The 15,845-nt window shown below is 39.2% G+C and overlaps 1 protein-coding gene across 1 annotated transcript in view; it reads right to left on the bottom strand.

The window, feature by feature from the left end:
• DNAJC15 (DnaJ heat shock protein family (Hsp40) member C15) overlaps positions 1–15,845 on the bottom strand; it is a 65,716-nt gene that overhangs the window by 26,385 nt on the left and 23,486 nt on the right. The window contains exons 3-4 of the mRNA XM_061170987.1: positions 8,851–8,924; positions 528–604 (exon numbers count right to left, since the gene is read on the bottom strand). Of these exons, the coding sequence (XP_061026970.1) occupies positions 528–604; positions 8,851–8,924 (151 nt within the window). The remainder of the gene's footprint in view (positions 1–527; positions 605–8,850; positions 8,925–15,845) is intronic.

The raw sequence follows: 15,845 nt of genomic DNA, 5'->3' as shown, positions 1-15,845 counted from the left end.
CTATGGTAGGGGATGTATTATTAACTTTAAGTGTTAAATGATATACAGCAATCACATAATATCATTAACTTTCTCCAAACTGTCCAAAGTTAGACGATAAATGGATACTAAGGTAAAACAAGTATAATGAAATATGCTAGATGTCAAATTGTGGAACTAGGAAAGAACTGTGAAACAGATCCCATGTTATAATTGAAAATATGATACATATCAAATTAGAAAACTGAATCCAGAAAGAATTCATTGTCACAATAAAGGTTATTTTGATAATTGCATTGGAACTTTAGTATTCAAATACAGTAGCTCCTTGTTAAGAAATAAAGGCACATCACAAACACGCCTGATTTTTTTTAGGGGTGGTAGGATAATCTCTTAGATTTGAGGTTTTAAAATGTAAAAATTTGATATTTTCTCCTCTGCCTCCTATTCATAATTTAAAATATAAGGATAACTTTATTGTCACATTTTCTCCTTTTTCAAGACAAACTTAGCCACAGAACAAAATAATACATATGCAGCACACCTACCTTACACCTAAAATAAGACTCGCTTCTCGCCTACTCATTTTTTGTTCAAATCCTCCTTTATAGTAGGATGAAAAGCTCTATACAGGAAAGAAAGAGCAAGAAATAATTAGTTCCACGTATGAGGTGGCATGACCTCAATCCCATCACACAGCTGCAATAAGAGTAATGTATTTTCCAGAAGTCAACTTGGCATTGTGGGAGGTGGGGAGGGAGAGCACTAAACAATAATCCTCTACAAGAAATTATGACCAAGATAAACACTACACTGAAGGAATAAAACAGGTCAGTAGAAGCAAAAGGCTTGAACTTTATCTAATCTCTACGGTAATTTTCTCATTGGATAACCTTGACCAAGTCACTTACTGTAGAGATGACAGACATCTTTTTAACCTACTAGACTGGCTGACTGAGAAAGAGGAGAAACTGACAAGGTGGGGAGGACATCAGGATATTAGACAGGGAGGCCAAGAGACCGGAAGACTAGACTGAAAGGTCAAGGTGGCTGGAGAGGCCTGAGCAAGGAGGAGAGAAGTAGCAGAGAGATAACTGGCGCCAGATTGTGGAGGGCCTTGGAAGCAATGGAAATGATTTAGGATTTTATTCTCAGATTGTGGAGGGCCTTGGAAGCAATGGAAATGATTTAGGATTTTATTCTCAGTGGTAGGAGAACCAGAGCACTGGGGTAACAGATTTGACTTGGTTTTAAAAGAATTACTCTAACTGCTGTGTGGAGAAGACAGGTGCAGAGTGCAGGCAGGAGACCAGTTAGGACGACATAACAGTAATCTAGGCAAGACATGATGCTGGTATGGACCAACGTGATAGTAGAGGAGGACGTGAGAGCTGTCAGATTTTGGATGTATTTTGAAAGCAGAAATAACATTGGTTTGGATTGAATATGGGATATGAGAAAAAGCAGGGAACTAAAGATGATGCAGTAAACGCTGCTATACACTGCACAGATCCCCCTTCAGAGCTGAGGCACTTACTCCTCAGACACTGGGGCTGCTGCTGGCAGACAGCACTCAGCTGTCAAACTCCAGCAATTGCCTTGGCTGAAGAATGTCAAGCTCACGCCCCCTTCGCAGGAGGGTCTCTAGCTGATGACTGGCTGACGTCAGGGTAAAAACACTGTAGTTCTCCAGGGCTCAGTCCTTGGACTTCTTAGCTATATTTACCTCCCAGGTGATGTCACTTAGCTTCATGGCCTCTTGCCCCAAATCGGGATAATCATGATGAGTCACCTGAGCGTCAGAGCTCCCCAGGGGCTGGCTGCCTCAGGCCTTTTACTAAGACTGCACTGCAGCTTAAATTATCCCTCCATTCTTCGTCCTTCTCTTGCCTTCTGGAGCTGTTGATCCTAAGAGCATTCTCTAATAAACTAACAGCTTGCTAAACTTTGTCTCACTCTGCAAATGACTGCAAGGATTCTGGCCTAAATTGCCATTAATGACTTAGAGAAGGAGTGGTTATTTGTTATTTGTTTCTTGTGGGTAACACATATCAGGAGATTGGTTTTGGTTACATTAAGTTTCAAATGTCTATGTAAGCGGAAGAAAAGTCTGACCTGGAGATAACATTTGGGAGTCATGAGTACACAGACGGTATTTAAAGGTGTGAGACTAAATGAGGTCACCTAGAGGGGGAGTGTAGATAAGAAGTCCAAAGACTGAGCCCTAGAAACTGCAACATTTAGTGGCACAGAGATGGAGAGGAATCAGTAAAGGAAACTGTGACGGCCTAGCGGTGCAGGAGGAGGAAAAGCAGATGCCAAAAGTGAGGAAGTGAAAAATAGTTTCAAGTGTTTCCGATAGGTCAAGTAAGACGAGAACTGAGGACTGACGGCTGGATTTACCCGTTGGTAAATCTAAGTCTAGTGAAGGTACTGGAAGTGAAGGTTTGATTAGAGTGAGTTTAAGAGAGAACAGGAGAGGGCTTCCTTGGTGGCACAGTGGTTAAGAATCCACCTGCTAATGTAGGGGACACGGGTTCGAGCCCTGGTCCAGCAAGATCCCACATGCCGTGGAACAACTAAGCCTGCCCGCCACAACTACTGAGCCTGCGCTCTAGAGCCCACGAGCCACAACTACTGAAGCCCATGCGCCTAGAGCCTGTGCTCCGCAACAAGAGAAGCCACAGCAATGAGAAGCCCGCACACCACAACGAAGAGTAGCCCCTGCTCACCACAACTAGAGAAAGCCCGTGCGCAGCAACAAAGACCCAACGCAGACAAAAATAAATTTAAAAAAAAACAACAACAGAGAACAGGAGGAAAGGAATGGGAGACAGCAAAGAGAGACAACTCTTCAGGAGCTCTTAGAGAAAACAGGATGCATGAACTCAACTTTTAGAAGGAAAAAAATTCACACATGATTGAATGTGTGCATGTTTCTAAAATGTGAACCTATATTTTTCTAAGGAAAAACAAGTAAGTGTATGCTTGCATAAAACAAAATCTGAACGTATACACACCAAAATGTTATTTTGGGGTGGTGGAATTATGAATAATTATTTTCTTCATGTTTATTTTTACTTTCTAAATTTTCAACAATAAACACAGTTACATATACAATTTTTTTTTTTAAAAAAAAGGACTAAAAGGAAACCAAGTAAATTATTAGAGCTTAAGAAATGAGTCCTAAGGAGCCAGATCTGGTCATTTGTATAAGCTATTCTCTTTGAACAGCTTGTCATAAATTTCCATTGGTAATAATTCCCTGGCAATTAACTCATTCAACAAATACATTAGCACCTACTATGTGCCAGAACTTTTCAAATGAGACAAGTGAAGTTCTGTCCTTTATCACATAGATGCTAATCTATCAATGTACCAGTACTGTGAGGAATATGATGTACTATTCCAAATTTCAAGTAATTAACAATCTAGTAAGAAAACAAAAAACAACCCCCTCCTCCAAATTGTGAGGGGAGGAAGGGAATCAAATTGTTTAAGTACACATACTCATGTGGACAAATTATGTATATATACACAAGCACACACACACAGGGGACTATATAAAGGAATAAGAGATATATAGGGGAATATATATAAAGGAATAGAAAACTTAACAGACGAAGAACAGCTGGTTTGAAGGTTTCTCTCAGGTGATCAAAATTTTTACTAGATGCATACTTTACTCCCTAATATTTCTATGAGTATCTACCTTTGTGAGTTCCAAATTTTCAAATTTTCAGCATAATAAACATAAATTGATGATGTTTCATGAACTGTCATTTCCACTATATTCACAAAGCTCATTAACCCTAAAAGTAGCCATTATATCTAAGCAAATTTTTTACTTTGTTTTTTCCAGGTAGAAAAGGAGACTAAGAAAAGGTTACTTAAAGTCTAGCATCTGGATGAGGCTCATACCCTAAAACACTGACCTGTTTACAAATAAGCTTACAAGTAAATATACAATCATCACAATCCTTCTCAAGGAACTATATCATTTTTGAGGATAGACATTTAATATTTGGGGGCTATATACAGAAAGGCAGACAGAGAAAACAACGAAAAAAAACTGCTCATGCTACTTCAGAAAAAAATCATGCCTTCTAAACTCATATGGAATTTAGGTTTTACATTACAGAATTTTAAAAAGAAATTGTAAGCCCTTTGAAGCTTACAAGTAATACACCAATACTACATTATATTAGGATATATAGACATAGGCAATGCAGAACTATTTTCTGACAACACTGGTAGGTCAAGGAAATGTTTAAATTAAAAAAAAAATGTGATTACAATAAGGAACAACTATTTCATCAAACAGATGGAGTAGGTGGTTATATTTTTCTAATAGAATTTCCCAGAACAGAAATAGTGGGATTTATTCTGCTGTCTATTGGAAACACACCCTGAACCTTACAAATTATTATTTTGTATTATTTTATTTATAAAGTATATATATATAAACAAAAATCAAAATAATTTTCCTTCTAAAATTAACACTGAATGCTGTAGTGCTATATATTATTAAAGAAGATGTGAAACGAACCAAGTTAAAGTCTTCATTAGCTAATTTACTCAATCACTTGAAACATAAAAGCCCTCCAAACAACCAGGAAAATATATCATTCCACAGTCTTAAGAGAAGAAACACATTTACCATAAACTATAAACTTTAATTATGTATAATAATCTATTTGATTTATAGAGCCACAGAAGGATGATTTTAATTAGTGTTATCTCCATGAATTTCACTTAAAAATCAAACAATGTAAGTCCAATTTTAAAAACTTATATTCAAGTAAAAAGAAAAATTCACAAATAGAAAAAGAAAAGCCTCAAAAGAAGATAAATGACTTGGGTTTTTTTCCCCAAGAAAAAAATTAGGGGTAATTAGACAATAGCTGGGTCAACAATATACATTAATATTTTAAAAAACCAAGTAAAAGGTACTGGTTCAAAACAGCAGACTGAATAATAAAAGTCTTTTGCTTTCCAAAGCACCTTTGAAATGAGAAAAGAGATATTTTAAACAAGAAAAATCCATAAGAGGCCTAGAAAACAAGAAATGGATCAAGTAGCAAACCAGAAAGTTTAAAGAAATCCTGGAAGATTGAAAACAGGTAAGACTGCACATATAGAAAAATCACAGCAGCCCCAGTTTAGCAGCCCCTCTGACTAAATTCAGAGTCAACAAATACAAAAAATAACATCAGGGTAATTAATTAAACCAGAACAGCAGAGAGAGACCATTCCTAACTCCATTAGTATAGGGCATAAGGGCCTGCCACCTACCACTTTAGCCCTCAGGCCAAGAAAGAGAATCATAGCCTGGGATGCATCTACCTGTGGGTGGTAGGTCCCAAGAGAAGCAAAGGGGAGTACCAACAGATCACACTGAACCCAGAGGGCTGAAGAGGGGGACAGTTATGCCAAGGAGTGAAATACACATAGTACTCAACCATTCCTGGGCTCTGGAGGTTCCAAGACTGCCTCTGGGCTCCTTGATTTGGAAGAGACATGACTGTTGATATAAGCCACCTACGTGCTCACAGCACACTGCCAATCTTCTCATTCAATTAAACTGTTGAAGTAAATCTACCAAACTGCTAAGAAAGGTCACTTATATGAGTTCCAGGAGCAGAGACACATTGGAAGGAAAAAATAAAGAAAAAATATATGAGGATCTTACAGAACAAAAAACAGACAATTTCACATAAGCCAAGGCTAAAAATTCCTGTGAAATTTCAGAATATTAATAATAAAGAGAAAATCCCCCAAATTTCCAGCACTAAACAACAAACACACAAAGAAAAATCACCCCAACCTAAAAACCAAAAACACAAACAAAAGAAAATCAAAATCAAAACAAGCAGTGTACAAAGGAAAAAGAACACCAGAAAATCTGGCTAAGTCTCAGAGTACCAAAAAATGTGGTTGAGAGTATGCAGGAAAGTATAAAGGTGGGCACAGAGATTCAGTCTGAGCAGAGACTTCTGTAATATCCCTCTAATACTGGCTCCACCAGATTCCAAGAAGCCAGCAGCTACATGATAACAGTGAGAGGGAAGGAAACAAACTCTCCATGCATTCCATATGAACAAAATTATTCTAGGCAATATTCCAGAAGAATGGGGAAAAAAGCATGAGAAAAACAAAGATGAGATTTAAGAAAAAGATGTTAAAGCATCGAAGAAGTGAATAAAGTTTAAGAAAAAATGAAAAGAGAACCCATAGGAACTTGAGCCTTGAACATTCTCCTTTGAGGGACAGGGATTTATTGATACACGACTACAGTCCCTATTTGTTAGTAACTCTATTTGATTCAATAATGAACACAGTTACAAAATCAAAACACTGTAAATGCTGTGCTTATGAATTTGGCTTTTTGGAATCAGTGCCAAGAGAAAGTATGTATATATTTCATTCCTCAATTTCCGTGGAATAATTAATATTTAAAGAATTATTTTAAAAACTCCTATCTTCACTGAGGTATAATTATGATGATGACAAAGATATTTCAAGATGTTTCACTGCAAATTGCAAGAGTAGTACTTTGTGGAAAAGGGGCCAGATTTATCAAAAGGCACTTGTCTTAACTTGAAGCCCACAAAAAGGAGGGAAAGGGGGCACGTATCACTTTTCTCTCCTTAAGAAATGCAGGGGCCGGGACTTCCCTGGTAGCGCAGTGGTTAAGAATCCGCCTGCCAATGCAGGGGACACAGGTTCGAGCCCTGGTCCAGGAAGATCCCACATGCCACAGAGCAACTAAGCCCGTGAGCCACAACTACTGAGCCTGCGCTCTAGGGCCCGCGAGCCACAACTACTGAGCCCGCATGCCACAACAACTGAAGCCCGCGTGCCTAGAGCCCGTGCTCCACAATAAGAGAAGCCACTGCAATGAGAAGTCCACACACCGCAACGAAGAGTAGCCCCCGCTCGCCACAACTAGAGAAAGCCTTCGCACAGCAACGAAGACCCAACGCAGCCAATAAATAAATAAATAAATAAATAGAGACACCTTTGAAAAGAAAAAAGAAATGCAGGGGCCGCATTCAGGGTACCCATAATAATCTCTTAAACTATTCTACCTTATCTGTGAGCCTCCACAGAGCAGTGAAATGTTTCTCATTTTCTTTCTCTCTTTTCCTTTCAGTGTTAAATAATGTAGCTCTACAAAACACAAGTCTATTTATGGTATAAATATATCTACTGAAGATCAGCATAACAGGAGAGAAATGATTTCTGAAAGTCTCTCAATTTGCTATACATAAACATATGGAAAGACATTTAAATAATTATGTCAACCCACCATCACCTAAGTCCCTGGACTATCTCAATACCCTCTCAGCAGGTTTCACAGCTTCTCCTCTGACTCATTCTAGTCTATACTCTTTGCAGCAGGCAGAGTGATCACCTAAATTGGTAATCACGTTGCCCACATGCTCAAAACCTTTCAAAGGCTTTCCATCACACTTAAACCAAAATCTGCTGTCTTTGTCACAGTCTATTTGGCCCTAAGTGATCTGGGCCCAAACTACCACTATTCCTTCCACATACACCGCTGGAGTTGCTCTTGCTGCTAAACTCATTTCCACCTTGCGACCTTTGCAGTGTTCCCACTAGAAAGCTCTTTCTTCAGATGTTCACATGGCCTGCTCCCTCATCTTCTCAGAGAGGCCTTCCCAGACCTATCTAATATAGATTCCTCTCTGCTGTTAAAGAATCAATCTCTTACGCTGGTTTAGTTCTCTAAAGAAAACTAAACTTCTACCTTCAACACCTCTACATATTATATATCTTATTTATTTGTTAATTGTTTCCACTAAAAAGTAAACTCCTAGAGGGCAGTGTCTTTGTCTGGTTCATGACTACCTCCCACTCCCCACAATAATGTCCAGTATGTAGTAGGTGCTTAATGAACATTTATTGAATGAATGCTAAATACCTATTAATACTTTAACCAAATAAAATATACACAGGAAAACAGAAAATAAACACATGCTCCCTCTAATCACAGACATGCATTTATAAGTCTGCAAAATAACTTGCAGTTCTTTTGACCCCGAGTTTAATTATCTGTCAGAAAATAGTACGTCATCCTTTGAAAGTGTGGTTATTGTTCATGACTAACTAAGCCTCACAAGCCTATAATGCCTTTGCTAAAACAAGCCATTCATTCTCAAATTGCTGTAAGCCAAGCTGATCTATCCCAGACCTTCTGTTTCCCAGAAATCAATGTTTATGTTGTACTGCTTCAGTGAGTTTTCTTTGCATGGTCTCCAGTGGTCACAAACCACAGTTCACCACACTATAGCTTTTTAGATACTTACTATCATTCATTTTTTACTTATATTCAGCTCAGCAGAGTAGCTGTAATGCTGGTAGATGAATGTATAAGCCCTATAGGTTTCAAGGTTGGAATCGTATAATTTTATGTTTGAGATAGATAGCCAGGTGTGGTGGTACGAGGGAACTAGTTTCAAATTTGAAGATGAAATAAACTTTTGGGTAAGCTCCATCAGGACAGGGACCGGGTCTGTTTTGTTCACCAGCTATGCCTAGCCCCTGGCACAGGACAATCACTAAATGAATACTAATTAAACAAGGAAATCAAATTACCTCAAAGTTGATGTAATACTACTAAAAGGAATATGATAATTAAAAGTCAAAGTCAGGAATAAGCTTAGATATAAAATAACATGACCAAGAAACTTAAAAGAAACTAAATCAATAAAGTAGATAAAGTTGCCAATGATACAAACATTTGTATGAAAATCCAAAACATTTTTCTGAATTACTATCAATAATGGCATATAAACTAAAATCAAAGCAAGGTTAGATTTCTAACTAAAGCCATTTTTAACTTACAAGAGTTGAAATCTTCTTTGCAGTTTCTGTGATTACTTGTCCTAGAGGTTTCCAGATTTGAAATGTGTAGCGACCTAAATAGTAACAGGAATATAAGCAAATATATTTTCTATAATGAAAGCCAACACCCACAAAGTGCTCACCATAGTATTTATTAATAGTTTACTTTATATATGTTATTTTAATAACTATCTCAAAATCTACCAGAAAGACAGTCACGTTTTTTCAAATTTCTAATTTATTAAATGGAGGACAGATTTCATTTTAATATAATTTTCATAGCTATTAAATTAAGCTTTAGTTCATAATTAGAAAATTTCAATGGTTATGTATAAAATCCTACTTTTATACGTTACAGGTCATAAAAACAATAACATCCTAGTACTCAGTTTCTCACTGAGGATGACTACTCTCCTAAAAGCTTCTTTTATTTTAGTGCTTTCCTTTCTTAGGCATCCTAATAATCAAAACTCCTCTGAGTCTGGACAACTAAGTATCAATAGAAAAACAGGTCTTAAATTGTTTTGAGGGCATAGAACAAGAATAAAATATTATCTGGCTAATTTACCTTTTGTACCCGAATCAGAATGTGTGTCCACTAATACTAGGGTCTCTTTTCCCAAAGCTCTGCTAGAAAACCAGTTATGACCCTCTGAACTTAAATTCAATTTCTAACCATAACGTTATTTGCAAATCAAGATTTCTACTGGGAAAGTTCAACTACATAGATATTTTATAAGAAGTAACCTGTCTAAATATACTGTCATTCCTGTGCAAACAACATGTTACAGTGAAAAACAAAGGATGCTAGACATAGGAAGATGTGAAGTAGCCAATCTAAGTAGCAGATAAAAAGCTCTTGAGATCAAGTAGAACATTACATAGAGTAAAATTAAATGAAGCTGGAACCCTAACTCATCTAAATCTCTTATATAAATATCAACTTCCATTTGATTCTACAACAGTATAAAATACGGCTTTTAAAGTACCTCAAAATTCCTTCAAAACCACAATCATGCAATCTCAATGTAAAAAAGCAATTAAGGCTGGGAGGGGCAAGATGGCGGAAGAGTAAGACGCGGAGATCACCTTCCTCCCCACAGATACATGAGAAATACATCTACACGTGGAACTGCTCCTACAGAACACCCACTGAACGCTGGCAGAAGACGTCAGACCTCCCAAAAGGCAAGAAAATCCCCACGTACTTGGGTAGGGCAAAAGAAAAAAGAAATAACAGAGACAAAAGAATAGGGACGGGACCTGCACCAGTGGGAGGGAGCTGTGAAGGAGGAAAGGTTTCCACACACTAGGAAGCCCCTTCGTGGGCAGAGACTGCGGGTAGCAGAGGGGGGAAGCTTCGGAGCCACGGAGGAGAGCGCAGCCACATTGGTGCGGAGGGCAAAGCGGAGACTCCCGCACAGAGGAGCGGTGCCGACCAGCACTCACCAGCCCGAGAGGCTTGTCTGCTCAGCCGCCGGGGCGGGCGGGGCCTGGGAGCTGGGGCTCGGGCTTCAGTGCTAGCCGGGAGGGAGTCCGGGAAAAAGACTGCAGCTGCCAAAGAGGCAAGAGAATTTTTCTTGCCTCTTTGTTTCGCGGCGCGCAAGGAGAGGGGATTCAGAGCGCCGCCTAAACGAGCTCCAGAGACGGGCGCGAGCCGCGGCTATCAGCGCGGATCCCACAGCAACAGGGACGCAGAGGGAAAAACGGAGAGATTCCCGCACAGAGGCTCGGCGCCGAGCAGCACTCACCAGCCCGAGAGGCTTGTCTGCTCACCCGCCGGAGCGGGCGGGGGCTGGGAGTTGAGGCGCGGGCTTCGGTCGGATCCCAGGGAGAGGACTGGGGTTGGCTGCGTGAACACAGCCTGAAGGGTCTAGCGCAACACAACTAGCCGGGAGGGTGCACGAGAAAAAGTCTGCAGCTGCCGAAGAGGCAGGAGACTTTTTCTTGCCTCTTTGTTTCGCGGCGTGCAAGGAGAGGGGATTAAGAGCGCCACTTAAACGAACTCCAGAGACGGGCGCGAGCCGCGGCTATCAGCGCGGACCCCAGAGACGGGCATGAGACGCTAAGGCTGCTGCTGCCGCCACCAAACAGCCTGTGGGCAAGCACAGGTCATTCTCCACACCGCCCCTCCTGGGAGCCTGTGCAGCCCGCCACGGCCAGGCTCCCATGATCCGGGGACAACTTCCCCGGGAGAGCGCACGGCGCGCCTCAGGCTGCTGCAACGTCACGCCGGCTTCTGCCGCCGCAGGCTCGCCCCGCCTCCTCCGTACCGCTCCCTCCCCCCGGCCTGACTGAGCCAGAGCCCCCGAATCAGCTGCTCCTTTAACCCCGTTCTGTCTGGGCGGGGAACAGACGCCCTCAGGGGACCTACATGCAGAGGCGGGTCCAAATCCAAAGCTGAACCCCGGGAGCTGTACGAACAAAGAAGAGAAAGGGAAATCTCTCCCAGCAGCCTCAGAAGCAGCGGATTAAAGCTCCACAAACAACTTGATGTGCCTGCATCTGTTGAATACCTGAATAGACAATGAATCATCCCAAATTTAGGAGATGGACTTTGGGAGCAGGATATATTAACTTTTCCCCTTTTCCTTTTTTTTGTGAGTGTAGATGTGTATGCTTCTGGGTGAGATTTTGTCTGTATAGCTTTGCTCTCACCGTCAGTCCTAGGGTTAGGTCCGTCCGTTTTTTTTTTTTTGGCTTAAAAAATTTTTTTTTTCCCTAATAAATGTTTTCTTAATAATTTTTTCCTTATTTTCTATTTTTAAAAAAATTTTTAATAAGTTTTTTCATATTTTTTATTTTAAAAAATTAAAAAAATTTTTTCTTAATAAATTTTTTCTAAATAATTTTTTTCTTATTTTTAGTATAAAAAATTAATAAATCTATTTTTAAAAATTAAAAAAAATTTTTTTTCTTAATAAATTTACTCTTAATAATTTTTTTTCTTATTTTTTATTATAATTGCTTTATTTTATTTTATTTTATCCTCTTTTTTTCTTTCTTTCCATTTTTTCTCCCTTTTATTCTGAGCCGTGTGGATGAAAGGCTCTTGGTGCTCCAGCCAGGCATCAGGGCTGTGCCTCTGAGGTGGGAGAGCCAACTTCAGGACACTGGTCCACAAGAGATCTCCCAGCTCCACATAATACCAAACGGCAAAAATCTCTCACAGATCTCCATCTCAACATCAAGACCCAGCTTCACTCAACGACCAGCAAGCTACAGTGCTGGACACCCTATGCCAAACAACTAGCAAGAGAGGAACACAGCCCCATCCATTAACAGAGAGGCTGCCTAAAATCATAATAAGGCCACAGACACCCCAAAACACACCACCAGACGTGGACGAACCCACCAGAAAGACAACATCCAGCCTCATCCACCAGAACACAGGCACTAGTTCCCTCCACCAGGAAACCTACACAACCCACTGAACCAACCTTAGCCACTGGGGACAGATACCAAAAACAACGGGAACTACGAACGTGCAGCCTGTGAAAAGGAGACCCCAAACACAGTAAGATAAGCAAAATGAGAAGACAGAAAAACACACAGCAGATGAAGGAGCAGGGTCAAAACACACCAGACCTAACAAATGAAGAGGAAATAGGTAGTCTACCTGAAAAAGAATTCAGAATAATGATAGTAAGGATGATCCAAAGTCTTGGAAATAGAATAGACAAAATGCAAGAAACATTTAACAAGGACGTAGAAGAACTAAAGAGGAACCAAGAAACGATGACAAGCACAATAAATGAAATTAAAAATACTCTAGATGGGATCAATAGCGGAATAACTGAGGCAGAAGAACGGATAAGTGACCTGGAAGATAAAATGGTGGAAATAACTACTGCAGAGCAGAATAAAGAAAAAAGAATGAAAAGAACTGAGGACAGTCTCAGAGACCTCTGGGACAACATTAAACGCACCAACATTCGAATTATAGGGGTCCCAGAAGAAGAAGAGAAAAAGAAAGGGACTGAGAAAATATTTGAAGAGATTATAGTTGAAAACTTCCCTAATATGGGAAAGGAAATAGTTAATCAAGTCCTGGAAGCACAGAGAGTCCCATACAGGATAAATCCAAGGAGAAACACACCAAGACACATATTAATCAAACTATCAAAAATTAAATATAAAGAAAACATATTAAAAGCAGCAAGGGAAAAACAACAGATAACACACAAGGGCATCCCCATAAGGTTAACAGCTGATCTTTCAGCAGAAACGCTGCAAGCCAGAAGGGAGTGGCAGGATATACTTAAAGTGATGAAGGAGAAAAACCTACAACCAAGATTACTCTACCCAGCAAGGATCTCATTCAGATTTGATGGAGAAATTAAAACCTTTACAGACAAGCAAAAGCTGAGAGAGTTCAGCACCACCAAACCAGCTTTACAACAAATGCTAAAGGAACTTCTCTAGGCAAGAAACACAAGAGAAGGAAAACACCTACAATAACAAACCCAAAACATTTAAGAAAATGGGAATAGGAACATACATATCGATAATTACCTTAAATGTAAATGGATTAAATGCTCCCACCAAAAGACACAGACTGGCTGAATGGATACAAAAACAAGACCCATATATATGCTGTCTACAAGAGACCCACTTCAGACCTAGAGACACATACAGACTGAAAGTGAGGGGATGGAAAAAGATATTCCATGCAAATGGGAATCAAAAGAAAGCTGGAGTAGCAATTCTCATATCAGACAAAATAGACTTTAAAATAAAGACAATTACAAGAGACAAAGATGGACACTATATAATGATCAAGGGATCGATCCAAGAGGAAGGTATAACAATTGTAAATATTTATGCACCCAACATAGGAGCACCTCAATACATAAGGCAAAGACTAACAGCCATAAAAGGGGAAATCGACAGTAACACAATCATAGTAGGGGACTTTAACACCCCACTTTCACCAATGGACAGATCATCCAAAATGAAAATAAATAAGGAAACACAAGCTTTAAATGATACATTAAACAAGATGGACTTAATTGATATTTATAGGACATTCCACCCAAAAACAACAGAATACACATTTTTCTCAAGTGCCCATGGAACATTCTCCAGGATAGATCATATCTTGGGTCACAAATCAAGCCTTGGTAAATTTAAAAAAATTGAAATCGTATCAAGCATCTTTTCCGACCACAACGCTATGAGACTAGATATCAATTACAGGAAAAGATCTGTAAAAAATACAAACACATGGAGGCTACACAATACACTACTTAATAACGAAGTGATCACTGAAGAAATCAAAGGGGAAATCAAAAAATACCTAGAAACAAATGACAATGGAGACACGACGATCCAAAACCTATGGGATGCAGCAAAAGCAGTTCTAAGAGGGAAGTTTATAGCAATACAAGCCTACATCAAGAAACAGGAAACATCTCGAATAAACAACCTAACCTTGCACCTAAAGCAATTAGAGAAAGAAGAACAAAAAAACCCCAAAGCTAGCAGAAGGAAAGAAATCATAAAGATCAGATCAGAAATAAATGAAAAAGAAATGAAGGAAACAATAGCAAAAATCAATGAAACTAAAAGCTGGTTCTTTGAGAAGATAAACAAAATTGATAAACCATTAGCCAGACTCATCAAGAGAAAAAAGGAGAAGACTCAAATCAATAGAATTAGAAATGAAAAAGGAGAAGTAACCACTGACACTGCAGAAATACAAACGATCATAAGAGATTACTACAAGCAACTCTATGCTAATAAAATGGTCAACCTGGAAGAAATGGACAGATTCTTAGAAATGCACAACCTGCTGAGACTGAACCAGGAAGAAATAGAAAATATGAACAGACCAATCACAAGCACTGAAATTGAAACTGTGATTAAAAATCTTCCAACACACAAAAGCCCAGGACCAGATGGCTTCACAGGCGAATTCTATCAAACATTTAGAGAAGAGCTAACACCTATCCTTCTCAAACTCTTCCAAAATATTGCAGAGGGAGGAACACTCCCCAACTCATTCTACGAGGCCACCATCACCCTGATACCAAAACCAGGCAAAGATGTCACAAAGAAAGAAAACTACAGGCCAATATCACTGATGAACATAGATGCAAAAATCCTCAACAAAATACTAGCAAACAGAATCCAACAGCACATTAAAAGGATCATACACCATGATCAAGTGGGGTTTATTCCAGGAATGCAAGGATTCTTCAATATACGCAAATCAATCAACGTGATACATCATATTAACAAATTGAAGGAGAAAAACCATATGATCATCTCAATAGATGCAGAGAAAGCTTTCGACAAAATTCAACACCCATTTATGATAAAAGTCCTGCAGAAAGTAGGCATAGAGGGAACTTTCCTCAACATAATAAAGGCCGTATATGACAAACCCACAGCCAACATTGTCCTCAATGGTGAAAAACTGAAACCATTTCCACTAAGATCAGGAACAAGACAAGGTTGCCCACTCTCACCACTATTATTCAACATAGTTTTGGAAGTGTTAGCCACAGCAATCAGAGACGAAAAAGAAATAAAAGGAATCCAAATCGGAAAAGAAGAAGTAAAGCTGTCACTGTTTGCAGATGACATGATACTATACATAGAGAATCCAAAAGATGCTACCAGAAAACTACTAGAGCTAATCAATGAATTTGGTAAAGTAGCAGGATACAAAATTAATGCACAGAAATCTCTTGCATTCCTGTATACTAATGATGAAAAATCTGAAAGTGAAATTAAGAAAACACTCCCGTTTACCATTGCAACAAAAAGAATAAAATACCTAGGAATAAACCTACCTAAGGAGACAAAAGACCTGTATGCAGAAAATTATAGGACACTGATGAAAGAAATTAAAGATGATACAAATAGATGGAGAGATATACCATGTTCTTGGATTGGAAGAATAAACATTGTGAAAATGACTCTGCTACCCAAAGCAATCTACAGATTCAATGCAATCCCTATCAAACTACCACTGGCATTTTTCACAG

This window comes from Eubalaena glacialis, chromosome 16 (assembly GCF_028564815.1).
Source record: "Eubalaena glacialis isolate mEubGla1 chromosome 16, mEubGla1.1.hap2.+ XY, whole genome shotgun sequence".
In the NCBI taxonomy this organism is placed as follows: Eukaryota; Metazoa; Chordata; class Mammalia; order Artiodactyla; family Balaenidae; genus Eubalaena; species Eubalaena glacialis.
The sequence above is the reverse complement of the archived record's forward strand: the minus strand, read 5'-3'. Positions and strand labels throughout refer to the sequence as shown.